General features: G+C 39.8%; 1 protein-coding gene across 3 annotated transcripts in view; it reads left to right on the top strand.

The window, feature by feature from the left end:
- Positions 1 to 27,357, top strand: part of METTL15 (methyltransferase like 15) — a 98,222-nt gene that overhangs the window by 23,917 nt on the left and 46,948 nt on the right. For all 3 annotated transcript variants that reach the window (XM_033063168.2, XM_033063166.2, XM_033063167.2), the window contains one exon: positions 13,704 to 13,840. In XM_033063168.2, coding sequence (XP_032919059.1) covers positions 13,704 to 13,840 — 137 coding nt within the window. The remainder of the gene's footprint in view (positions 1 to 13,703; positions 13,841 to 27,357) is intronic.

Raw genomic sequence — 27,357 nt, 5'->3', positions numbered from 1 at the left:
CAGTTACAAAACTCACAGACCCATCTAGTTGTGCATGTTGATTCCAAGACAGCTAAGCACTGTAGGTCTGAAGATAAACACATTTAATTGCTTTGTGCTGAGGGAGGTGACTGTTTATCTCTAATTACTTGGAATTGGTATCTGTTATCTGTATGGTCTTTCCTACTCTGTCATATTAATTTGTTTGATCTTGAGGTAAATAACAAGTTTGTTTGAAAAGAACTGTATTGTATGTGTGTAGAGATCATAAAGCAAATTAGTTTTGCTAATGGTTATTCCTTTTGGTCTCTAATAAAGGATCATGGCATACAAACATCACTTTACAAAACTGAGTAAAACAATTTATTTGCAGGCAATAAATAATGGACAAAGGGAACAAGAAAGCTTACTGTATTTATATTTTTTCTACTTGTAAAAGCTGTCTTATTTTCTGTGTATTTGTAAGGATTTTTAAAACTGTTTTTTACAGTAGGATTTTAAATATCATTGGGCCCATTTGTTGTGTTTTCAAACAATGCTGTGTTAGAATTGGTTGATTAAACTACTATCTATATCTAATCTATGTTATTTAAGTGAGGTGCAGTTGCTCTATGTTTCTTGTTTCAGTGAACTAACAGATGTGAACCAGACTAGCTCCTCCTTGTGTAAAATGTTGCCACAGACAGTACTTTGTTGGTAAACAAAGAGCATTATCAGAAAGTGAAGTTTGATATGTTGCCTCTTTCCAGCTTATGATTTATGATAGTATCTATACTTTCATGTTGAAATGCAACCAATTAGTTCAACAACTTCAGTGTAAAATGTGATTTATTATGTTCTTAATCCACTTGTTTATTCTTTTTGTAATTAATGGCTGAACATCTTATTTTTTTAAAAAATGACACCTCCACTCAAAACTTTTGCATAATTTAGTCATGCCATTGTATTCTGTGATTTCCACCACAGCATTCTTTATTAAATTACACAGATGATAGAACTGAGAATGTTTTTACCTTAAAATGGAAGTAAAGGGACCCTATTCAGATGGCAGATTGTGCATGCATGTTCTTTTTCATTGACTTATATCAACACATTAAAGATATTTTATTACTATAATTGCATGCTGCTAAGACTTCTTGTACTACTAGTGAACCACCTGTACAGTTCCCACAAGAGGCTGGGAATTCCTGGTGTTCAATTTTATACTCTGAAGGACCAAGTAACTGCCTTCTCCAATCAATAGATTATATGAAAACTGTATAATTCTACAAGGTTTCTGTGCTCATTATTTTTGTCAGGGGTGAATGTCAATTTTTGTTTTGATTGCTGTATTAATGTAATAAAGAGTATAAAAGTAAATTACAAGTCATGCTGTTCTCACTAGGAGTTTGAACTCATATTTGTGGTAGGAAATTAATCTGGTTTTAATTGCCTGTGAGTCTGAAGTATGTTCCTTTTTGTAAAGCTGATCTCACATAAATATAAATCAGTAACTGCCTGTTCTTTAATTATGTATTAGTGTATTGTATCTGCATAGCAGATGAGAATATGAGCATCTCCAGTTACAGTGTATTGGAGGTCATTAAATCTTCTCTGTTCGATGAAGTTTAGTAGCACTGCATTTCTAAATGCTGAAAAATGAACTATGTTGCTACTTGTTTTAGAGTGTGATTGTGTTTAGCTACAGTTAGGGAGTTAATTTATCAGTAGAGTTACAGGATTTTTTTACAATATGGCAAACAGTTGCTGTAAAGCATACTATAAAATTGCAAAAATGTTTTTGAAAGTAATTGTAAATTATATTGAGATATTTTAATGTAAAATAAGAAAATAAAGTATTTGGAAATATTTTTTGGTTTTTAATAAATACGTGGGTGAATTCTACCATGATCCAAAAATATTCTTTTAATTTCTTGAAAAGAGGACTAATGTAACCTGCATTCACAGTAGCAGTGTCTCTTCTTCCCTCACCATTTTATACTTGATCTTGCCAAGGAAAAACACTGTTGTCTTTTCTGAACTGACAGTATGACAAAGACTTTGATTACATGATAACTTTCTTATGTAAAGAGATTTCTGTTGCATACGTCAGAGAAAACATGATTCCTCATGTTGTTTGGGGGCTAACATTTCCAAAAAGATGACGAGTTCCATGTTGCTTTGGGTTTCTGCATGTATAATTAAAATAGTCACCTTTGGATGGTGAGATTCAGAAGCCTATTTTTAATATGTTCATATATGAGTTATTAAAGAATGAAAATAAATAGAGAGAGAAGGAGAGGAGAGAATTTGCTGAGTTTGTTACTGAAAAACCAGTAAATATAATTCATTGCATGCATGATATTAAAACCTAATTGGAGATGATTCCCAGATGACTACCTTTTGACTTTCTCTTATAGAAGAATAATGTATTTGAAATTCATTTGAAAATCTGTTGAGAGGGTTTTTTTTTGTTTGTTTGTTTGTTTTTTTTAATAGCAATTAATCAGTAGGGAATGTTAAGTGAAATATTACTAAGAGAAAACTGTTTAAAATGTTTGAATGAGTAGATTTTTTGATGTTGAGGGTAAATTACTCTCAACAGCAACTTTCATTCATATAATTGGTAACTTCGTACAACTTATGATCTTGGATTTACACTTCAGCCAAAGATGAACAATAAAAATACATAATTTTTCAAGATTTTATTTTTCAGGAGAGGGTCGTGGGTGTTGGTTGGGTTTTTTTTGTTTCTTTGTGATTTTTTTTTAAATTGGGTGGAGGGGTTTTTTTATTACTCTGGTATGTTCTAAATAAATTGAGCATATAATTGCATTTTTATTTTCCTATAAATGTACAATTAGAAGAAAGGACTGTTATCAATAAGTATTATTTATAAGGTTAAGAAGTTTTAGCTGTTGGCAGGAGAATATTTGTGAGATTTCTACGCAGTGTAGGGTTTTAAGCATGCCAGTATGATCAGAGTTGTAAGCTGAGTCCAGCCATGAACTTCAGTTGACAGAAAAAAGACTCCATATGTCTTTCAGACGAAAAGTGATCCTACTTCCATTAGTCTCTTTTAAATAGATTGTTTGTTACCATAATAAGATGTTCTAAAGTCAACACCGACCTTTTGGATTGTTCTGTGTAACTGAGCTGGTGTAAGTGACTTTACCTATGTGTGACTTTGCACTGGCATTACAGTTAATAGGTTTGGGGTTTTTACTGGTTTGCAAATGTTCATTTACATAAGTTTTTAAAGAAGTGCTTTTTATTTTTATTCTTACATAAATATGGTTGCAGTGACCTAGGGGGAATCGTTTAAAGTTCCTTTTGTACTACATTCTTTTATTTGCACACAATGACTATCATAGTTTGTTCAGAAATAATTGTATGTAACTTAAAATGCAAAATGATGCCTGAAATGGATTCTATGTAAGGAGATTCGGAGTTATTTCCTTTTCATCTCTGACAAAATCATACCTTAGAAGTGCCTTTAAAATTATTCCGCAATTAAAATTTAGTTTTCTGTTGGTTATTTTAATTTTCTGGACTTGTTGTTCAGAACATGTGTTAAAAAAAGACAGTCCTAATTCTAGTATATTTAGTCAAAATGATCAAATTGCTGCATTTGCTCCAATTGCTTCAAAAGTGAGAGCTGCAAAACAAAGATTTTCTGCATATATCCCACATAATAATTTTAGACTCGTATGTTTGGCTGTACATTGCAAAAACTGATTGTAAAATTTCTTCATAAAAGCTCACAGGCTCTGTAGGAAAGAAGATTAAATGTTGAAATGGTGATTGTCTGCTTTAGTGGAAAATTATTGACAGAATTATATGTGGTGCATATATAGTGGTGTAAGAAATGCTGAATACATAGTAAGTGTGTAGGAGAATATTTTTTCTTAAATGTAGAAAACTTGCCTTTTCAATTACTGTTTTCAGCATATCTAAACAGTACTTTTAACATGTTTGTCATGTCAGGGAATAATCTATACTGACATGATTTGATTCAAAATCAACATTGTGTGGAAGTCTTGATGTGGGCTTGAGTTCTGCATGCCTTGGAGGTGACCTGGAGAAAGAGGGTAGGAGAAATGTAGTGTTTATTTTGTTGGTGAACAATTTCAGCAACAAATGAGGTTTAGATCAGATATTAGTGTGAAAATATATAAACCTGACACTTTTGCTTTGTTTTAAAGTACTTTGCTGCAGAACAGGTTTTAGAGCTCCGTGGTACTTGGTTGTCCAGGTTCTGCAGCCTGAATTAATTTTCATTGTATAGCACATGATGCATATATGTATAGTTTAATGTTAGTGAAAAGCATTAACTTCAGTTTTTGGAGACTGTGAATTAATTTGGACAAAATGGTTCTGTCTACTTTTTCTTTATTGATATAGGAAGTTGTATCATTACATAGTATTTAAAGTTATTGAACATGATGTTTTTAGCGTTCATTGGTATGCATATACTGAATGGAACAATAGATATATATATATATGATGTCCTTGTGCATTAAAAATAGTATTAAAAATAAAATAATAATATTTTTCTGTTCCTAGAATTACCATGTAGTATGTTACTGCATGCAATAGGGGAAGTTTTTTCTGGAAACATTTTTGTTTCTCTGTCCACTTGGATGATTATCTTAAAATTAAAGTGCTGCAATATCTCCATGTATTTCTGGTTTTTACGGCACATCAAGGTGAATTCAAAGCATTTTGATGAAGTAATAAAGAAGTGGAATTAAAGAAAAACCTCAACAATATACAAATCATTTTACCTTTTGGCCATATCCCAAAGAGTGTCAGAATAGCTGTTAGAAAGGCATGAATGAAATGTTAGTAACTTAATTTGGGTAAATATTATGGATTTCAAGCAACAGAACCGTTTTTTCCTGTCTTCTGCCAGATCATTTTAGGATAAGAAATATTTTCTCATCCACTGAAGTTGAAATTGGTATTCAGAAAGCTAGTTGGAATATCATGAGGCATATAATTTATTGTCATTAATTACTACTGCTAGCTGGGAAGAAGGAGGCAGCAAGTCAGAACAGTTCAAGGATGATAAGTTTGGATTTTTAAGCACAAACTTTTTCAAATGGTGCTTTTTCCTGGTAGTAAGATTTTGTCTGTGTGTGTGAATTTATGCATTTTACTAGCTCTGTCTTTATTGATAGTCTGGTGGAGTCAGACCTGGTGTATTTGCTCTATGAGGTTTCCCTTTGTTCTCCATGCATACCAGTCTTAACATTTGTAATTCTGTATGGAGACTGGTTATAGAGTGAATTGAGATTTTGGGAAGATTACCTTCTTAAACCAGTGTTTGCCACTATCTCCTACCAGAGGAAGATTTTGGGATTTTGGGTATTGTAAGTCCTGCCTGTTGGCTGGAATAGGATTGGGAGTCTGTTTGGTGGTAGTATAAGTTCTGTTTCATGTTGTTGTTTAGCAGAATCCCTGTATTTAGATGATAGGAAGAAAATAAACTGAAGTTTGGATGTATTTTTGCTTCCCCTTAGAAGGAAAAGTTTATAGATTTCATTTGTTCTTCTGATTAATTTTCTCTCTGTGTTTATTGAAACTATAGGTTCAGTGAGGTTGGTTTTACCAAAGGCCAGCAATGAACATTAATTCTCAATTTTGAGCTCTACAGAAGAAAAATAAAATACTGAGGAACCGAGAAGTGATTGCCTTTTCTCACGGTGGACTTTAAAATATGTGCCCAAGCAATAGTCTGTGTACTTGTTCAAGAAACGCTGACAACAGTAACTATTTTTAAGATGTCTCTATTCATACCTTTGCAGTGACTAGTTGTGAAAGATACGGAAATAAAAGGATAAAACAGATCAACTATTTCTTGGGGAAAAATATTCACCGCTAGAAAAAGATTCCTATAGAATTTGTTGTCACTGGTCCCCACTTCAATTCAGCTTGTTCTACTTAGTGTATATTAAGTAGTTGAGTGTCTTAAAATAGTAAGCTGTAGAAAATTCAAGGTATTTCACAAGAGGTCAGATACATTTTATTGCACTTAGAGTTGATATTTGAACAATAAAGCAGAGTGGAAAACAAGTTATGTTGTGACAGTGAACAATTTCTGTTGTGAATAACAAGGAAATTCAGACAGCAAGTTTAGGGAACATGACTCATCATAGAAACACCAGAAGAAAGTAGAAGCAAAAAGCATCTTGCAATGTGTTGATTATTTTGTTTGTATTACTTTTCTGTTCTCAGGATTTATTTTCCACAAGAAGATGGAATAGATACAAATAAAATAAGAATAAATACTTTGATACAGACCAACAGTGCCTGGCAATGCAGTAATAAATATTTATTGTTAGCCTTAACAAACATCCTAGTATTTTGACCTTCTTTGCATTTTTGAGCAAAAGCTAGCCCTCATTTCAAGTATGAAAAATCTGTTATTGTGAAAAATGCTGGCTTGTCATCCCACTGATAAAGATCAGTAAAAACAAAGAGAAGCACTGTGATCTAGCTTTGATTGGCTTGTAATGCACTAGTTGATGGTGGATTTAATATTGCAGAAATACTGCAGAACCTATTTCTCTCATCATGTAACCATTGCTCTCATCATGTAACCATTTGTTTTTGTGAACTTGCTTTTATTAGACTATTCAGTAGAATAATACTCCAAGGAAAAATATTGTTGACATTTGCATGGCTGTCAATTGAATGGAAAAAATCTCCATTTTATTTTTCTTTTCTCAGGCAGCAGTTTCCAGGTGTTTCCTTTTCTTCTAGGCAACATAGTTTGGATGCTGGGTAGCTGTTCTTCACTTTTTCTTTGTAGTATGGTTTAAATAAATCACTATGCTTTTTTTTTTTCCCTCCCCCAAGCTTGTAAAAAGTGGAAAGAGTTCGATTTTCAGAACAAATATGTTATGCAAGTTTCTTTAAAAATTCTAATTCCATAATTGATAAAACTGAAAGTATATGAATTTCATAATTTTCACTCTTTGTAAGTCTTTTTTTTTTTTCTGGAAGATGAAACATGAATGGTGAGGTACTGGGGCTCTGTTCTTGGCTGTTGCAGCAGGGTTTGTGGATATATTTCCTTTCTCCCACAGGAAAGTTCTGTGGTTCTAGTTTATAATTTGCGAAGCCCAGTTTTGGGTGGAATGTCCACCATTAGGCATGTATCACTGTTAAAATGTTATATATAGTATTGATATGGTACTGGCAAAGTGTGTAATTTTTGCAAGTTAATTTTTCTTCTCATATTTTAAACTTGGAATTCATATTGTTTTCTATCCTTCTGTTCATGTTTTAAAGTTTTCATTTACAGTAATTTCACGAATACAAGCCGCACCAATTTGACCAAAATTTTGGTGGAAACCCGGAAGTGCGGCTAATATTCCGGGGCGGCTAATCTATTAACAAAATTCTAAAAGCTACCAACACGGAAGTGAGAGCCCGCGGCAGCCCCAAGCCAAGCTGGAGCCCGGCCGGCCCCGGCAGAGGTTGGAAAGCCTGGCAGAGGCGGGGCCAGCAGTGTGGGGGGCGGGCGGCAGAGCCTGAGCCAGCAGGGCGGGGCAGGGAGGGCGGCAGAGCCTGAGCCAGCAGGGCGGGGGAGCCTGGGAGAACTGGGGCTAGCAGTGCAGGGGAGCATGGCAGAAGCAGGAAGGCCGACGGGTGGGGCTGCCTGGCAGCGGGGGAAGCCCAGCAGAATTGGGGCCAGCAGCGTCGGGGAGCCTGGCGGTGCGGGGGCCTGCAGTGCCGACCAGGGCGAGGAAACGCGGCGGCGGTGCAGACGGGAGGGGGCGGCCGGCGAGCCCGCCGGCGGGGCTAGGGAAGGCGGCGCGCCGCGGCCGGCGAGCCCGCCGGCGGGGCTAGGGAAGGCGGCGCGCCGCGGCCGGCGAGCCCGGCGGAGGTTCTAGGGAAGGCGGCGCGCCGCGGCCAGCGAGCCCGCCGGCGGGGCTAGGGAACGCACCGCGGCCGGCGAACCCGGCGGCGGGGCTAGGGAAGGCGGCGCGCCGCGGCCGGCGAGCCCGCCGGCGGGGCTAGGGAACGCGCCGCGGCCGGCGAACCCGGCGGCGGGGCTAGGGAAGGCGGCGCGCCGCGGCCGGCGAGCCCGCCGGCGGGGCTAGGGAACGCGGCAGCGGGGTGGTGCTGACGGGAGAGGGGGGCCAGCGAGCCCGGCGGCGGCGGCAGTACCACCCGGCCAGCCCCGCCGAGCCGTGGCGCTGAGCTGGGCCACCCGGCCCCGTCGGCAACCATAAGCGGGCCGAGCCTGCCTGGCCCCGCCCCGAGCCAGTAAAGCCCGCTATGCCGCGATCCTGTTACTAATTGGCCAATTTGTGAAAGCTGCGCACGGATTCTCGCTACGAACGAAAGTGCGGCTAATATTCGGGGTGCGGCTTATCTATTGACAAAGACAGCAACATTGTCGAGGCACCGGGGGTGCGGCTTATAATCCGTGCGGCTTGTATTCGTGAAACTACTGTATATTGTTTTCTATTCTGAAAGCAGTATTACTTGGTTTTTTGCACTTCAAGAAGTATGTCTTTCCCATTAGGTAAAAGAACTGATTAGGTAGGATTACTTTTTTTTTTGCTATTAAGTAAGCTTTGAGTAATATTTTCCTCTGAAAACTACATCTGGACTGATTTTGATACATAATACTGCAAATGGCAAAATTTAATGAGTTTTACATTATATAGAGATCATGCACTATAATTTACATAGTGTTATTTTCTTTCCATGACATGATAGCTGTCTTCATTACCTTCTAAGTTTCATTATTCTGAGCATTAAATTTGGGAGGAGTACTGCAAAACTACTACTTCTACTCACTATACTTGAATGACTGCCATTCAATGAAGTGTTTCTATAGGCAAGAAGGGGACAAATGTCAACAACAGGATAACGAGAGTATCAGAGGGGAAAAATAGTGCAGTTGTCTCTTCTGTGGCTGTGAATTAAATCATTGAAGGAAGTGCAAAACAGGACTGGAGGAAGGAACAGCATTTTCCTGGGAAGGTTGTTTTGAGGCTGATTTTTATTTTTTTTATTTTTAATCAGAGAACTTAGAGGTAAGATGGTTTAGGTGATTGCACTTGCTAAAGGCACGGAAGATGGTTGTCAATATAGATCTCATTTTTTTTAATAGAAAAAGTGGATAAAGAGGACTAGGGATTGAATAAATAATTATGCAGTGCAAGATCACTTTTTTGGTAAATAACAGTTCTTCTGTTTTTAGAATAAATTAATTTTATGTGTTGGAAAGAGCCATGGCAAATGCCTTATGTGTGCTAGTTTATCAGAACGTATTAATGATATTTTGGTATTGTGTAAATGTGAACAAGGTGAGACAGTTTGCACAACAGGTAAATGGCAGGAGTTTGTGACATGGTCAGCAATGGAAAAGAGAGGGACTGCTCATGAAGTATTGATACCCCAGATAGAAGACTGAGACTTCATGTCCTGTATTCTAACTCAGTATGTCTTAAATATTTTGTACAATTTGCCAAAGTCTTTTGGAGATGTTGTCCAATATACTGAAGTCCTCTTTCAGATAATATCAGGGTTGTGAGAGAAAGAAGAAACATTTTTTGAAAGAACATCTGATGGAGTGCTTGAAATAATTAAGGTTAGTAGGGGAAAATAAAGTTGGACATACAAAGGATCAAATTACTTTTAAAAAGGTATAAAGTTCTTGCCTTTAAAAAAGAAAGAGACAGTGGAAAATACTGGAATAGTGAGTTTTTAAAAATAAGTCATGCTGTTTCAATTTATGTGTCATGTGTGAGTTTTAATTTTGTGTAAGTTCTGCAATCTCCTTTTGTTTCACAGCAAAGGAAATATTCACAAAGGCTGTTAAGTGTTGTGGACTAAACTTTATTACATGTGGAACATAACCATTCGAGGAATTACATATCAGTCACAGTAAAATGAAATGCTTAAAAGGTATTTTTTATGAGAGCTTTTCAGTAAAAGGTCTTTTATACAGAAATGGTGAACTCAAACTTGTACCACTCTAACTATATTAGAGCTAGTTGTAAAATGAAAGCTGTGAAATTTTTGTGTGTTGTTATCTGTGTGTCATGGAAGAGCCAAATGGTTTCTAAAATGTACAGTCACAAACTGATTATGAAATTCCCAAGGGGACTCTGATAGGACTATCATAACTTAACAATGGAATTGTGAGTCACTGCAGGAGAAATTAATGTAATAATATTTTCCAGTATTTATAGGACCAGGAGGATAAAGTGTCATTTAATTTTATGTGATTAAAAACTAGTAGGCAAGAGAGAAAGAGGAAGAAAAAAAATGATGCGTCTTTTATTTCAGGCATGAAAGATGGATGGTATATATAAGAAACATATTATGAAGCAGGATATTACAGTGATTAATTTCAAATCTGATAAATGCTCCAAAATGGTCATGTTAATATCATAATCATGCTATTTGATAACTTAAGGTGATAGTTATTTTTTTTACGTTCTAGATGCAAAGTGTAGCTTTTGAGTAGAACATTTAGATTATGAGGAATTGAATGTGGATTGAATCAGAGCTGTATCCTTCCATATCTAGTGCTCTCAGGTTAAAGATCATGTCTTAAAAGTTTGGTTGGTTTGTGTTGATTCTTTCAGAAAGGGCAGTGGAATTCAGTAAGTAGGAGGTTATTCGCAGTATGGATGGATGGATTCTTAACTAAAGCTTTTCAATACTGTCACAATATTGAGAGTTTGTCATTATGTTATGGTACAATGACCCATATCCTTTCTCTTCTCTGCATTGCTAGTATTTTTTTTTTGGTTCATTTTCAAGATCTTCTGTATGGTTCATTAATAAGCAGCATGTATAAAGGGCTTGTCAAGCTTAAAGTTTATCAAATTTAAAATGAATGAAAGCAGAAGCTGTGAGGAAAGGTAAGACTGTTAAAATATAAGTGTTCTTGAATGAACTACAAGGTCTTTACAAATTCATCTGGAAATAAAAAACTCAGTGTTACATATTGCTTAAAAAAGCAAAAATGTCTGGAGATTTGGCCGAAAAGGTACCTAAGTTATCTTTTCATATTCTGCTGTTCAAACGTGATGAAACAAAGGACTTTCTCTCTAGTATGGAAGTGTTGGTGAAAGAAGGATTGAATCTGTTCAATACTTTCTAGAGATGACCAAAGAAGAGTTAGATGTGTAGAAGACAAACAGACATGTAAGAAATAAACAAGTAGTTAAGCATACTAGTGGAAAAAAGACTGTTTTCTGGAAACTCACGGTACTAGTGAATTTAAGTGGAATAAAATTACTACTCCAAAATATTTTATTTCAAAGATAGAAGTAACTCTTCTGGCACTTCCTCTACCTTCCATGACTCTTCCTGACGACACTATAGGTCTGTTTTAGGAAAGAAAATAGAGATGTTTTTGAAAATTTTCATCCTAGTTTTCTAACTGTGATAAAGAATATGAGCATTTGTTTTTTTGAATGAAGCTAAACAACCAAACCCAGCCATGAAGACGTGACTCATGATGCTTAAACTTTTTTTTTGTTTTTTTTTTGTTTGTTTGTTTGTTTGTTTTCCCAAGAGGAATTATGATGTAATTTAGATTGGTTTTGATTGTGTTGCTGCAGAATAAGTGCAATCCTAAATGACACTTGGGACTCCTGTGATTAAGTTTTTTGAGTGCATTTCTGAGTGGGTTAATCTTATGAAAAAAAAAAACAACAAACAAATGTTTTAAAGGTTTTAATTTTCTGTTGCTCCTCCACATATTTCTAAAATGATTTTTCAAAATGGATTTCCCTACAGAACTAGAATATAAAAGTTAGAGATCTGTTTATTGCTTATGTACATTACTTCTGGTGAGGATTAAGTGGAAATAACTTGAATGGAAATGAAAGTATAACAGATATGCCCTGGAAATTTTTAAAAAGTAATTTAAGAGGATTAGTATATTTTCTAGAATTCATGTTCATCTTTGCAATTTTCTAAGCTAAATACAGAGTTAAAAATTACATTTTTATATTAATAATTTTCATTGAAAGGAGATAATAAAAAAAGTATCTAATTAGTTTGATATCCCACTCAATAACCAGTATTGGAGTTTAATTAGTGTAGTAGAAGTAACGGTACAATGCAAACAAAACCCAAACTGATTGGAATCTTTGTCATAAGAGAGTTTCCCTGAATCTTAGTGACATGTGAGAACTTACAGAGAATACGCTTGGAATTTTTAGCATATAGCAAGTACAGTAATTTCACAACCACAAGGCGCACCAGACTATAAACCGCACCCCCCAGGAGTCGGCAACTTTTGCAACTTTGTAGATCATATAAGGCACACTGGACTATAAGGTGCACTATTTTTCTACAGCGAGGAGCTGCGCGGCGTGCAACAAAGTAACAAATTACTGGCAGGTGCTCAATTTGCAAACATTTTTCAAAGATCGGTGTAGCCTTTAAACGCAACCCCAGGCGCCCTCACCATGCAGCGGGCCCCGGCACTCCCGCCCGCCCCCAGCACCGGCTGGCATGGCTCACGGCTCCCGGCTCCCACCGCGCAGCTGCGCTGCATCCTGGCTTCCCCTCGGCCGGCGGCGGTGCCGCTTCTCTGCGCTTTCCCGCGGCGCTTTTTCTCTGCTTTTCGGTACTTTCCTGCGGTGCTTTTTCGCCGCTTTTCGGTGCTTTCCTGTGGTGCTTTTTAGCAGCTTTCCTGCGGCACTTTTTCGCCACTTTTTCACCGCTTTTCTGCAGCACTTTTTTGCCGCTTTTCGGTGCTTTCCTGCGGCGCTTCTTTGCCGCTTCCCTGTGGCCGCACCGCTTCCCCCTGCTTCTCCCTGGCCGGCGGCCGCACCGGTTCCAGGTTTCCCCCACTCGGAAGCCGTGGCTCCCCCGTTTCCCAACTCCCCCCACATGGCCGCAGCTCCCGGCTCAGCTCGCAGCTCGCGCTTCCGGGTTCGCAAATTTCCGAACTTTGTACATCAGATAAGGTGCACTGGACTATAATGCGCACTTCCGGATTCGGGGAAAAATTTTAGTCAAAAGGGTGCGCCTTATAGTCGTGAAATTACTGTATATTTAAAATCTAGCTAAATTCTTATGTTCAGTTGTGTTAAAGAAACAACCACATTTTTTAACTGTTTCAGTTTTGTGTTTATAAATTGGTTTCAATGAGTATACTTTTGTTTTTGTTACGGTGGAAGATAAATCAGAATGCTTAAATAGATTCTGAGAGCATTTATATAGTATGGGTGGCATGTCCTCTGTAACAGTTTTGTCTTATAGATACTGCTTGCAAAAAGATTCTGGATAAGTGCTTTATTTTTTATATGAGTGATACAATTTAATATTGGGTGATCACCCAACTAAATTTTGTTCCCTCCATAAACTTTGTAAAAGCCTTTTCCAGTCACTTTATCTCCATATGAAGTTTGATGTCGCAATCACCCTTCCAAAGTATGAGACAGAAGGTGTTTTTTTTTGTTTTGGTGTTGTTTGGTTTGGTGTTTTTATTTGTTTGTTTGTGGGTGGTTTTGTTTGGATTTGTTGTTTTGTTTATTTATTTATTTGTTTGTTTGTTTTTAGGGTGGGGTTTTTTGTGTAAAATATTATTCTCTCCTAATTGCAATTCTGCACAAAATATAAAAATATTTCCAAAAAGGCAATGGTGTATTTTCCTCTAATACATGAGGGAGATTATCAAAGTAAGTTTTAAACCAACCATCAGTTTATCACTGCTGTAAGGTAAAAGGTGTTTGTGTTTTCACTCCAAGCTCTTCCTCGATATGACGTTTGGAGCCGGAGGTCACACAACAGCTCTTCTGGAGAAAGCCAGCGACATCACTGTGTATGCACTTGACAGGGATCCCACAGCTTATAAAATAGCCCAGCAGCTTTCAGAAACCTACCCGTAAGTTGTCTCCTTCTGTCTTATATCTGGTTGAGATAAGGTTGATACTTTGGTATTTTATATGCAATTTAATATATTTTTATAGTTTTTAATATCTTACTATAGAATAGCATTCTATGCCTTATTTTCCCTGTTAAATAGGAGATCCAATTTGATTTGTTTATGAAACATGCAACTTCTTCTTAGGTTTTTAGAGTTAAATGTGTGTTTTGTGGTTTTAATTTTAAGCATGCATCAAGTAGCTAATTTTATATTTAAAAATAGATTTTTAAAAGATCCGTGTGTTCTGCTTGCCTTGAGATGATTCTGATTGCAAAGGGGTACAAAAGCATATCTTTGTGGTACGTATTTCACAAAAATTATGGAATAATATGTTTTAAAATAATTAGGTAATTTAAATATGGATTATGGATATTTTAATTTTAAAAACCTCAAAATAACTGTAATTTGGTATTAGGTTTACTAAGTATTTTGCCACTGGCTTAAGAAACTACTGAACAATTTAATAAGCTATGATTTCTGTGTATAGCTCATGCTTCAATTTTCTTTTTAAATAAGAGTGCTGAATTTGCTAAATGAACAATTGCTAAGTGCAATCTTTTACATCTCTTTTAGTTATGCAAAGTTCTTGTTCCTTTATTTAATTCAAGAAAGAACCCAGTCAGAACATCAGTGTATTTGTGCAAAAGTGCAATATACAGAGTTGAATATGAGCTTTTCAGAAAGTCAAATGTTCAGATCTGACCAAGAATAAAAATATGTAGATACAAAATTAATTAATGTGTACTAATCAAGACTTAAGAAATTTAGGTAAGGTAGTAAGGAGAGAATAGTCACTGTTGAAAACATTATTTCAAAACAGCTTTAACATGAAGAAAAGTATGTATTTCCAATAAGAAATCTGGAGAGGCAGATAAAAAACCACCTGGTTGTCCAGTCATGTTTTCCCATATGAAAAGAAGTTCTGAGGCAGCAGTAATATTTAATCAATGCAGAAAGTGTTCCTCAAGTTTTCTAAGATAAAAAGCTAAACTGTGCATTCCTTTCTTCAAGTATGTTTGACAGAGACCCAGTGGGAGAAATGCAAGCATGAGTCGGGACAGCGTAGCTAGTTTCTAGCTATCCTACTCTGTAAGACCATTTACACATATTTCTCTAAATTTTCAGTTCTTTTTGGGCTGAAGTTCCATGCAATGTGTACTTAAAAATTTGTATAATCTATCCACTGTTATTTCTCCAGAGAATTCTTTTTGACAGAATCCTGTGGAGAATATTGTCAAGGAAAGTCCATTTTCTTTTAAACTAAGCCTGCAAACATGTTCTGCCAAATATCATGGGAGTTGTAAGGTCTTCTGTTCTTTGTGTCATAGAAAGAAACCAGTCTTTTAAAAACATTCACACAACGTTAAGCAACAATGAACAGTCCTCTGACTCAATATAAGTTTATCTGAAAGTATCCTATGCAAACCTGGATGTGAAAAATTTATTTTCCAGATAGATAAAGAGATTTTACAAGTGTTGGGTGCTCTTCTGCCGATAATTGATATCGATAATTTTCTGCTTACTTACAAAAGATGAACTTTGTATAGCAGTTTATGTAACTTATTATGGTTTAATAGACAAAGGAGGTCTCCTAGCTCTCATTTTTGATGGTGGTATCTACCTTTGTTATCCTTAGAATGAAGTAGCGTTGGTGAAAAATCTTAATCATTGCATGTTGCCTGGATATGTATTGTAGGATACAGAGCCATATTGTTATTTGCTCTGGTGTTTTCCCTCATTTTCTGTCTTTCCTATTAGAAAGAACAGGCGAGTCCTTTTTCATAAGGTAAATATTTTATTTCCTTATAATACTTTGTGTTAAAATTTATGGAAAAAGAATATTTTGTATGTGGTAATTGTTAATCTGCTTTCCTTGGAAAGGCAGTTGCATAAACCATTGTCAACTTAAAAGGAGAAAGGAGGTATAAGGATGTAATTTATAAACAGATAAAGCTAGTGTTTTCTTACAAATCAGTTGAGTTGATTTATTTCTGACATGGAACTTTTGTAAATGGATTTTTTTCGATATTCATTAAAAGATAATTGGTCTAATATTGTGGGATTTTTTAATCTATTTACGTGCACCGTGTTAGAAAGAAACCTTGTATCAGTTCAGTTCAATTCTATGTGGGCATCAAAACTCAGGGAATGAATCCAGTTGACATCTATATCTGGTTAGGTCTATTCTCAGATTAAATAGTTGCCTGGCTCACCAGGGAGCCACAGAAATAGTTGTGCCATCTTAAAAATGACAATGGGAGCATGCAGTTGCATCTAAGAGAAATGTAGGGCTATCCCTTCTGTAAGAAGCACAACCTTAGATGTATCTCACTGAATAACTGCAGCACAGAAGTGTACACATCCTCCACTTTTTCTGTTCTACGCTTTTTTCCACCTCTTCTGTTTAGCATTGCTGTTTAGGGAGAGGTTATTTGACTTGCTGAATTGGTTCATTTGCTTTGGAGGTGACAGCACAAAGTTGGGGAAGAGGCTGTTGTGTAACTATAACCAGTAAAATCTAATTCCCATTGTCTGAAACTGAATGTAATGGGCAGACTGAAAGTCATACTTCAACTGAATTTTCTGTTGCCATTTTTTTCCTGCTTAAACTAGAATAATGCATATATTAATTGTTATTGCTTATCCTGGTTAGATGACAATAGATAGTTCCAATTGTTCACTATATGTCTTTCTTTGTTGATGTAATCGTTTTGGTTTTCAGTAAAATTTTTGATAGTGTCTCTCACCATATTCTGGACAAAATGCCCATTCCTCAGCTGCACAAATACACTCTCTTGCAGTGGGTGAGTGATTGGCTCACAGGTTGGGCACAAGGAGCTGTACTGGATGGGTTGACATCAGGCTGGTGAATGTCAATAAGCCCTTGGTAAAGGGCTTGGATACAGGACTTGACAAAATTGGAAGGAGCTGCTGATTCTCTGGAAGGCAGAGAGACTCTGCAGAGAAATCTGGACAAATTAGAGGTCTGGGCAATAACCATTTGTATGAAGGCTAACAAGGGTAGTGTGAGGGATTAAAATGTTAGTGGTGAAGGAGTCAAAACAATCAGCCATTTGTGGAGGCAGTAGGTGCTTTGCTATGATGTGCATGGTAACAGACCAGATGCAGAGGGCATGAGCCCTAGAGGATGACCATGACAAACCCACCTTTGTTTATCAAGAATCTGAGTTGTGAGTCTGATAAGGGAAGAGGGCAATACAAAGCAGATCCTGCAAGGCCAAATAGTGCTTTTTTTATCATGGCAATGTCCTCCCTTACTGAGATAATCTTTAGGTTGACTAATGGACATAAAATTGCAACAATTGAGTCTTGGTGGTGGATCCAAAAAGTAGTGATATTTTTCTTTCTTTCTTTCCCTTATACATTTCTAAGTGTTATTTTTATGCTTTTATATTATTGTAGATAATAATAACCAAAAGGGCTACATACCTCCTTTTGACTGCAGCCAAATTCTTATAAAATACGTATATGCACATGCACATACATATGCATATGTATATGTATATGTACACTGGTCATGCAATGTCATTTCACTCTAATCCACCCCAAAGGATCGCAGAAACACAGAATTAACTTGGAAATTAGTCTTCGAAAAGGTCTTTTCCAACCTAGTTAATTCTAGAATTAACTAGGTTGGAAAAGACCTTTGAGATCATCAATTCCAACCAACATCGCCTTATTAACTAAACCATGACACTGAGTGCCATATCCAGTCTTTTTGTAAACACCTCCAGGGACAGTGACTCCACCACTTCCCTGGGCAGCCCCTTATAGTGCCCAATCACTTTTTCAGTGAAGAATCTTTTCCTAGTGTTCAGCCTAAACTTCCCTTGGCTCAACTTAAGACTTTGTCCTCTCATTCTGTCAGAGGTTGCCTCAGAGAAGAGACTGACCCTCACCTGGCTATAACCTCCTTTCAAGGAATTGTAGAGAGTGATAAGATCACCCCTGAGTCTCCTTTTCTCCAGGCTAAACAACCCCAGCTCCCTCAGTGGCTTTTCACAGGGCTTGTGTTTGAAACCCCTCACCAGCCTTGTTACTCTTCTCTAGATGTATTTGAGCATGTCAATGTCACTGAGGGGCCCAGAACTGTACACAGGACTCAAGATAAGGCCTAGCCAGTGCTGAGTACAGGGGAAGAATGACCTCCCTGGTCCTGTTGGCCACACCATTCCTGATACAGGCCAGGGGCCATTGGCCTTCTTGGCCACCAGGGCACACTGCTCGCTCATGTTCAGTCGGCTGTACGCCTAGGTCCCTTTCTGCTTGGGCACTGTCCAGGCACTCTATCCCCAGCCTGTTGTGGCTGCAGAGGGTTGTTGTGGCCAACATGCAAGACTTGGAACTTGGACTTCTTAAACCTCAAGTTGTTGGGCTTGGCTGATCTATCCAGCCTGTCCGGGTCCCTTTGCAGAGCCCTCCTACCTTCCAACAGATTGACACATGCTCCCAGCTTAGTGTCATCTGCAAATTTACTAATGAAGGACTCAATACCTCATCCATGTCAACAACGAAAATATTGAACAGAATAGGCCCCAGCACTGAGCCCTGACAGACACCACTGGTGACTGGCCACCAGCTGGATGCAGCACCGTTCACCACCACTCTCTGGGCCCGGCCATCCAACCAGTTCTTAACCTAGCAAAGAGTGCTCCTGTACAAACTATGGGCTGCCAGCTTTTCCAGGAGTATGCTATGGGTGACAGTGTCAAAAGCCTTGCTGAAGTTCAAATAGACAACATCCACAGCCTTTCCTGCATCCACCAGGCGGGTCACCTGGTCGTAAAAGGAGGTGAGACTGGTCTGGTCCCTCCTAAATCCACACTGTCTGGCTCTGATCCTTTGGCTGTCCTGTAGGTGCCGTGTGATGGCACTCAAGATGATCTGTTCCATTATCTTGCCAGGCACCAAGGTAAGCCTGACAGGCCTCTAGTTTCCTGGATCCTCCTTCCAACCCTCCTTGTGGATAGACATCACATTGGCCAACTTGAGTTATCTGGGACCTCCCCAGTGTACCAGGACTGATGAAAAATGATGGGAGTGGTTTCACAAGCTCATGTGCCTGTTCCCTCATCACCCTAGGGTGGATCCCCTCTGGTCCCCTAGATTTGTGAGTGTCTGTTAAGAAGAACCTGAATTATCCTCACCCTCAGGGTTGGGTTGTAACACTTTATTGGTGGATTCTGCACCTGAGAACAACCTTGGGATTATGTACAGAGTGGGGAACGAGAGGCTGGAGAGCAGCACTGCAGAAAGGGACCTAGGGGCCCTGCTCAATGGCAAGTTGAAGACTTGTTGAAGACGGCAAGCTAAAGACCTGTACCCCCATGATCAAGAAATCAAGCAAAGCAGGCAGGAGAGCTGCATGGATGAGCAGGGAGTAGTAAACCTCAAATGAAAGAGAAATGTGGGGGATGTGGAAAAGGGACAGGCTACCCAGGAAGACTACAGAAACATTACTAGGATATGCATAAATGAGACAAGGAAGGTCAAGGCCCAACTGGAATTGAATCTGGCAAGGGATATCAAGGACAACAAGAAGTTCTTTTACAAGCACATCAGCAGGAAAATGAAAATTAGGGAAAATGGGAGGCCGCTGCTGAATCAGGTGGGTGTAACAAGACAGAGAAAAGGCAGAAGTAATGAATGTCTTTCATGCCTTAGTTTTTACTACTGAGAATGTCCCTCAGGAATCCCAAACCTCAGAAGTAAGAGAGGAAGGGTGGAGAAAGGAAAGTTTCCCTTTGGTCATAGGGGTTTGGGTTAGAGAGAAGTTAGATTAACTTAACACCGCTAAATCCATGTGCCCTGATGGGATGCACCCATGGGTGCTGAGGGAGCTTGCAGATGTTGTTGCTCTGCTACTCTCGTCATCTTTGAACATGGAAGAATGGGAGACATGCCTGATGTAGAGAGAAAGGGCAATGTTACTCCCAGATTCAAAAAGGGCAAAAAGGAGAATTTGGGAAATTCTCTGGGAAGGTGATGAGATAATTTCTGAGGCCATCACAAAGTATGCAGAAGAAAAGAAGTTCATCAGGATTAGTAAGTATGGATTCACCAAGGGGAAATCATGCTTGACCAATCTGATAGCCTTTTCTGATGGCATGACAGATTGGGTCAGTGAGGGCAGAGCAGTGATGTTGTCTGCATCAACTTCAGCGAGGCTTTTGACACTCTCCCATGAGATCCTCATAGGTAAGCTCAGGAAATCAGGTTAGAGGAATGTCCAGTGAGGCAGATCAAGACCTGGCTGAAGGGCAGAGCTCAGAGGGTCGCGATCAGTGGAGTAGAATCCAGCTAGAGGCCTGCACTCAGCAGCTTTCCCCAGGGATCAGTTCTGGGTCCAGTCAGCCTGTTTATCAATGGCCTGGATGAAGGAATGGAATGCACCTTAAGCAAGTTTGCTACAAAACTGGGGGAATGGCTGATACACCTGAAGGCTCTGCTCCATTCAGAGGGACCTTGGTAGGCTAGAGAGTTGTTCAGGGAGAAGCCTAATGAAGCAAGTGTGGGGGTCTGGAGCATCTGGAGGAAAGACACTGAGAGCTGGACCTGTTAAGTCTAGGGAAGACTGAGAATTGGTCTCATCAATGCATATAAATATGCAGGTGTGAAGAGAGTGGTGCCAGATCTTTCCGTGGTGCCCAGACAAGGAGCAATGACCATAAACTAAACCACAGAAAGTTCCACCTCAACATGAAGAAGACTTTCTTTATGTTAAGGGTAGCAGAGCAGTGCAACAGGCTGCCCATGGAAGTTATGGAGTCTCCCTCTAGAGACACCCAAAATATGCATGAACGAGCACCTGCTTCAGGTGACCCTGTTTTGGCAGGGCAGTTGGACTGGATGATCTCCAGAGGCCCCTTCAACCCTAACAATTCTGTGAAATATACCCAAAGTTATTGTGGCAAGAGGAGATAAACATGGTTAAATTAAGGGATTTTTCTATATTCAGAATTTACAAATTAAATCTCCAGAAGTCCGTCCAACCCTTACAATTACGTGATTCTGTGAAATATGCCCAAAGATATTGTGGCAAGAGGAGATAAATATGGCTAAATTAAGGGATTTTTTTATATTCAGAACGTATAAATTAAATCCTCCATGTATTTAACTGAAAAATTAATAAGTCACTGGACGAGAAAACAGAGGAAAATACATTTGTGTTTGTATTTTAAATGTGTCTCTATTTTTTGGTAGCAATTTTGTCAAAACTTAAATCTGAAGAGGGTAGAGTTCCAGCTGAAGCTCTCACATTCATTTAGTGTCTCTGTTTATTATCTTTATTTTTAAAAATGGGTAGTGCTACTTTAATAAGGAGAAAATGGGTCAGGGTCTGTTAGATATTCAGTGTGTGGGTGGGAATCCTTTGACGTGCTTTCTGGGGAAGCCACTAACTTGGGAATTGCTGCTGAGAATCCAGGAGAACAAGATAAAATTGAGTCAGGAGCAATATATATTACAAGTAAACCCTTTCATGCCCACAGAAAGGAAGAGCCTAGAGAGGTGGCTGAAATCTGGCAATTAACCAATATAATGGAAAATTTTTAAGTATGAGAAACTTGGGCAAAGCCAATGTAGAGGAAAAAATACGTGCTTTGTAGTTGTCTGAGCAGAGTAAGAAATTGTGCCCCAAAACTATTGATAAATACTATAGAATTCCTCATGCAATTTAAATAGCATTTTAATATAGTTTTAAAGTGATTTTGAGGTGTGAGGGTGCTTGTGGATTTTGCTTTCAGAGTTACACAAAGTTTACAGAAAGAATGTGATAGATCAGCTGTGCATTGTATACTCTTATATATTCCCAAAATAGATTTTTTCCCAGTTCTAGAAAAAACAGAGGGTTTTTTTTTTCCAGTGTTGATAAGATGTTTTTATGTGCTTGTGAATTGTAGCTGAGTGTTATATATTGGTGCTTTTCTTGCTGCATATTATATTTTTAAAAAAATTAACTGTAGTACATAAGAAATACAATTAACATGCAGTCAAGGCATATTCATTATAATGGTGCCTTCTCTATATATAAGTATACTTATTTAGTAACCTATAGGATTATTTCTTTCTAAAGAATTCTCCATGTATGTCAACATGTCTGTCTCTCAAATGCAGGCAAGAAAGATAAATGAGTTACCTTAAATATGAAGTGGAAAAATTCAGTTAAGAGTAGTAAAAAGACACTCAAATGCCATTAATATTAAAATATTACTTTACTGACATTTATTTTTGTTTCCCAAAAGATTTGAGTAGGAAAGCCAAACATATTTCTGTATCAAAACATAAAATTCAAAATTGCCCTAACACAGAAAACGCATACAAGACAACTTGTTCTGTTCACTTTTTACATTGTTGGATATCTTGTTCCTTTAGTCCTTTCTTAAAATCTTGTCAAGGGAAAGGCTATGCGTTTAATTTACCTGGACTTCAGTAAAACCTTTGACACTGTTCCCACAGATTTCTCCTGGAGAAATTCGCTGCCTATGGCTTGCACAGGTGTACTCTTGTCTTGGTAAAAACTGGCTGGGTCAAGAGAGTGGTGGTGACTGAAGTTAGATCAGCAGGTGCCTGGTTATGATTGGTGTCCCCCAGGGCTCAGTATTTGGGCCTTTGATGATCTGGACAAGGGGGTTGAGGGCACTCTCAGTCAATTAGCAGACAACACCAACTTGGGTGGGAGTGTTGAGCTGCCTGCAGTGTAGAAAGATTCTAAAGAGGGATTTGGACAGAGTAGATTACTGAGCCAAGGGCAGTCATTTGAAGGTCAACAGAATTAATTACATGGGTCACAAGAGTGCGACAGGCTGGGGGAAGAGTGGAAAGCTTCCCTGCAGAAAAGGGAAGTTCTGGAAGTTCTGGGGGCTCTGGTCAACAGTAGCTGAACATGAACCAGCTGTGCTCAGATGGCCAAGGAGGCCAATGGCATCCTAGCTCCTATCAGAAACTGTGTGTCCAGCAGGACCAGGGAGTGATTGCCTTCCTGTATTGGGCACTGATAAAGCTGCACCTCTGGTTAGTTTTGGGCCCCTCACTACAAGAATGACATTGAGATGATGAATCATGTCCAGAGAAGGGAGTGGAGCTGGGGAAGGATCTAGAGAGCGTGCCATGAGGAGTTGGGAGTGTTCAGTCTGCAGAAAAGGAGACTCAGAGAGGACCTTCTTGCTTTCTACAACTCTCTGAAAGGAGGTTGTAGACAGGTGAGTGCCAGTCTGTTTTCCCAGGTAATAACCATAGAACAAGTGGAAACAGCCTCAAGTTGCACCAGGAGAGGTTCAGATTAGATACTAGGAAGAATTTTGTCAGGGAAAGGGCTGTCAAGCAGTGGAATGGGCTTCCCAAGGAGGTGGTGGACTCATCATGCCTGGAGGGATTTAAAGGCTATGTTGAGTTGTACATAGTGACATGGTTTACTGGTGGACTTCACAGTGCTGAGCTGTCCAATGATTGGACTCCATCTTAGAGATTTTTTCCAACCCAAATGATTCTGTGATTGGAGTATCAGGCTTCTCTTATATATATATATATGTATGTATATATATATATATATATATATATATAGCATAACATATGTATATATATAGTATAATTATATATATAGCACATAGCATATATGTATGCATATATGCATATATATAGCATAATTACAGAAATTTCACTACAACATTACATAGTTTGAAACTGTAATTAAATAATTTGTATACGCATTTCTTAATTTTCATTTCATTGCAAATGTAAGGGATTTTGATTCATGGTGTGGGCTGCAAAATCTTTTCTTGTAGATTGTTGTCCAGTAAATTCAAGTTCAGAAAGTGTTTCTACCACTTTGTGTTGGTATGTCTACAGACCATTTCCTGTATTAGTTGAGTTTACATTTCATGTACTGGTTGCATGATAGACAAGTCCTCATTTGCACTTACAAGAGCTTAAAGGGTGCAATTGTCTGTCTTAAAAAAAGGCCACAGAAGGAACTTGCCATAAGGAAAGCCACCATAGCAGGAACTTGAGATAAGCACAGAAAGGAGGAATTTGTGCAGGAAGGCGCTAATTCCAGGCCTGTCAGAGGTGAGATCTGGTTAGCGCATCCTGGTTAATGCATCCAGACAAAAATTCCCACTGTGGCAAACTGGGAAAGGAAGCAACTGCTCATACACATATCACCAGTCAACCAAGAGCACCCCAAGGGGTGGGACAAATGGCATCTGTGGCCACCAGTGACCACCACAGCACCTCCAGACTAATTTCTGTGGAGTTCCATCAGAGGACTGTGCATGATGCACAGTGTTGAAACTACCCTCCAGGGGAGGTGCTTGGGCATTCCCACCTAAACTTGAACACATATTAACATGTTGAACTCTGTTTCATGGGCTTCCCCCATCATGACAGATCAAGACGGAGGCGATCACTTCAACCAATACACATTTGAATTGCAACAACCAAGTCTTGTAGCTGGATCCATGGTTATCCCTTCCCTTCCCTTCCCTTCCCTTCCCTTCCCTTCCCTTCCCTTCCCTTCCCTTCCCTTCCCTTCCCTTCCCTTCCCTTCCCTTCCCTTCCCTTCCCTTCCCTTCCCTTCCCTTCCCTTCCCTTCCCTTCCCTTCCCTTCCCTTCCCTTCCCTTCCCTTCCCTTCCCTTCCCTTCCCTTCCCTTCCCTTCCCTTCCCTTCCCTTCCCTTCCCTTCCCTTCCCTTCCCTTCCCTTCTGTATACTTTTATATTGTTTTATTATAATAGATAATAATAGCTAAAATGGCTACATACCTCCTTTCCATTGCAACCAAATTGTTCTAAAATAAACCCTGCATCCATCCATCCATCCATCTATCTATCTATCTATCTATCTATCTATCTATCTATCTATCTATCTATCTATCTATCTCTAAACACCATTCAGTGTCATTTCCCTCTCATCCACTCCAGAGTATCTTTAAACAAGAACCTTAATTACCCCATCTCAGCGGCAGCTTGTAACAGCGCTGTTTACATCTAGAGGTAGGAAAGTGTCTTTCAAGACACTGTGCCAGAATACTGCCTTTATATACACAGTAGTGTTAGTTTCAAGGCATGTAGTTACGCTGGCCTTCCCAGTAAAGCTTTTCTATAGCAGTAAAAACATTTGGACAATGATTAAATACTGATCAGTTCTTCAAGATTCATTGTATTTACAATAATCTATTAATCTTTTTAATGATTTAAATATTTTATTTTGAAAAAAATTAGCTGATAGTTATCATTAATTTTTTAAAAAAATTTAATGTCATAAAACTGGGATTTTGTTTTCATACATAACATCGCATAGACCAGTGCTATATTTAATATAATTTACAGTCAAATGAGTCAGGTCATCCCTTTTACAAGTTACTGGTTTAGGCAAACAATGTGATATAATTTTGATCTGAGTGCTCTTGAATAAGCTGCTTAATTACTCCAGCAGGAAAATCTTAGAAGAGATATGTTTTACATTACAGTAATTTCACGACTATAAGGCGCACCCTTTTGACTAAAATTTTCTCTTGAACCCGGAAGTGCGCCTTATAGTCTGGTGCACTTTATCTGATGTACAAAGTTGCGACATTTGCCACCCCGGAAGTGCAAGCCGGCAACAGTCCCCAGCTGAGTAGAGCCCGCCCAGCGGCGGCATCAGGCCAGCGCCGGGCCGGGGCAAGCCCACTGGCATCGGGGAGGTGGCCCCGTGGGGCGGGCCTGCCAGCATCGGGGTGTCCCTCGTGCGGGGCAGGCCTGCTGGCATCGGGGAGGTGGCCCCGCGGGGTGGGCCCACTGGCATCGGGGTGGCTGCCATGAGGAGCGGGGAAAGCCACCAGCATCGGGGCAGCAGCGGCACGGGACGAGCCTGCCGGCATTGGGTCACCCAGAGCGCCAGGGAACTCCTGGAGCAGCGGGGCCTCAGGGACGCTGCATGGAGCAGTGGCGGGCATGCCCCAACCCCGGAGACGCTCCATGGAGCAGTGGCGGTCATAGCCCGGCCCCGAGGATGCTCCACGGAGCAGCAGCAGGCATAGCCCGGTCCCGCTGGGTACAGGCAGGCCTGAGGGCCAATGGCTGCCGGGTTGAGGCGGGGTCTCAGCCAGCAACCGCGCTGGGGGGAGCTGGGGGCAGAGCCTCACTGCAAAAAACAAAGTGCACCTTATAGTCTGGTGCGCCTTATGTGATCTACAAAGCTGCGAAATTTGCTGACTCCTGGGGGTGCGCCTTATAGTCCGGTGCGCCTTATGGTTGTGAAATTACTGTAATTGAAGTTTAGAGTTTTGTGGATAACTGATGTTTATCAGTTTTGAATTTACTTTTGGTTTAGGCAGTTTCTCTTACAATATATCCTGGTTCCAGCTAGGATGGTTAACTTTTGCAGTAGCCAGGAGGGGCATGGCTAGGACCTGGATGTTATTCTTCTATACCACCTGTCCTGGATTGAAAGACAGGTAGGTGTCTGCTAAGAAAGGCAGGAACCTCTCTTTGAAATGGAGAATGTAAACCTCCTCTTCACGAATTACAGTAATTTCACGACTATAAGGCATACCGTTTTGACTAGAATTTTGATGGAAACCCAGAAGTGCGCCTTATAATCCAGTGCACATTATATATGGACAAAGCTCGGAAATTTGCCAACCCGGAAGTGCGAGCCGTGAGCCAAGCCGCAGGGGGAGTGCCGCGCCGCGGGAGCCGCAAGCCATGGCTGCACCACGGGAGCTGCAAGAGGGGCGCCATGCAGCGGGAGCCAGGACCCGTGGGAACTGCGGCCGCACGGCGGGAGCCTGGACCCACGGGAGCTGCGGCCACGAGGTAGGAGCCAGGACCCCTGAGCCATGGCTGCGTGGCAGGAGCCCCGAGCCGCGAGCTGTGCCAGCCAGCGCCAGGGGCGGGCGGGAGTGCCAGAGCCCACGGCATGGGGAGGGCTCCTGGGGCTGCGTTTAAAGGCTATGCCGATCCGTGAAAAATGTTTGCAAATTGAGCACCTGCCAGTAAACCCCGAGATTGCGCAATTTCATTACTAATTCATTATTTTGTTGCATGCGGCGCGGCTCCTCGCTGCAAAAAAAAGTGCGCCTTATAGTTCAGCGCGCCTTATACATGGACAAAGTTCAGAATTTGCCGACACCCAGAAGTACACCTTATAATCTGATACGCCTTATAATCGTGAAATTACTGTATTATAATTTTGAAATTAAGGAGCTCTTAGGCAAATATATGGAATAACAGTTCTTCACTAGGAAAATTAAGATATAAATACAGTATTACAATGAGCAAACCCAAAACACTGACAGAGTCAGAATACAACCTGACACCCTGTCAGGCAGGGTTTTGGTAGCAGTTCCATTAAATGGTGGCTGCAGTTCTCCTGGCGTGACAGCTGTGGTTCAGTTGAAGCAGTGCTCCTGGAGAAGGGTGCAGTTTTCCTCTGAAGGTCCAATGATGACATGGAAAAGGTCCAATGATGATG

The sequence above is a fragment of the Catharus ustulatus genome, chromosome 6 (genome assembly GCF_009819885.2).
Source record: "Catharus ustulatus isolate bCatUst1 chromosome 6, bCatUst1.pri.v2, whole genome shotgun sequence".
Lineage (NCBI taxonomy): Eukaryota > Metazoa > Chordata > Aves > Passeriformes > Turdidae > Catharus > Catharus ustulatus.
The sequence above is the reverse complement of the archived record's forward strand: the minus strand, read 5'-3'. Positions and strand labels throughout refer to the sequence as shown.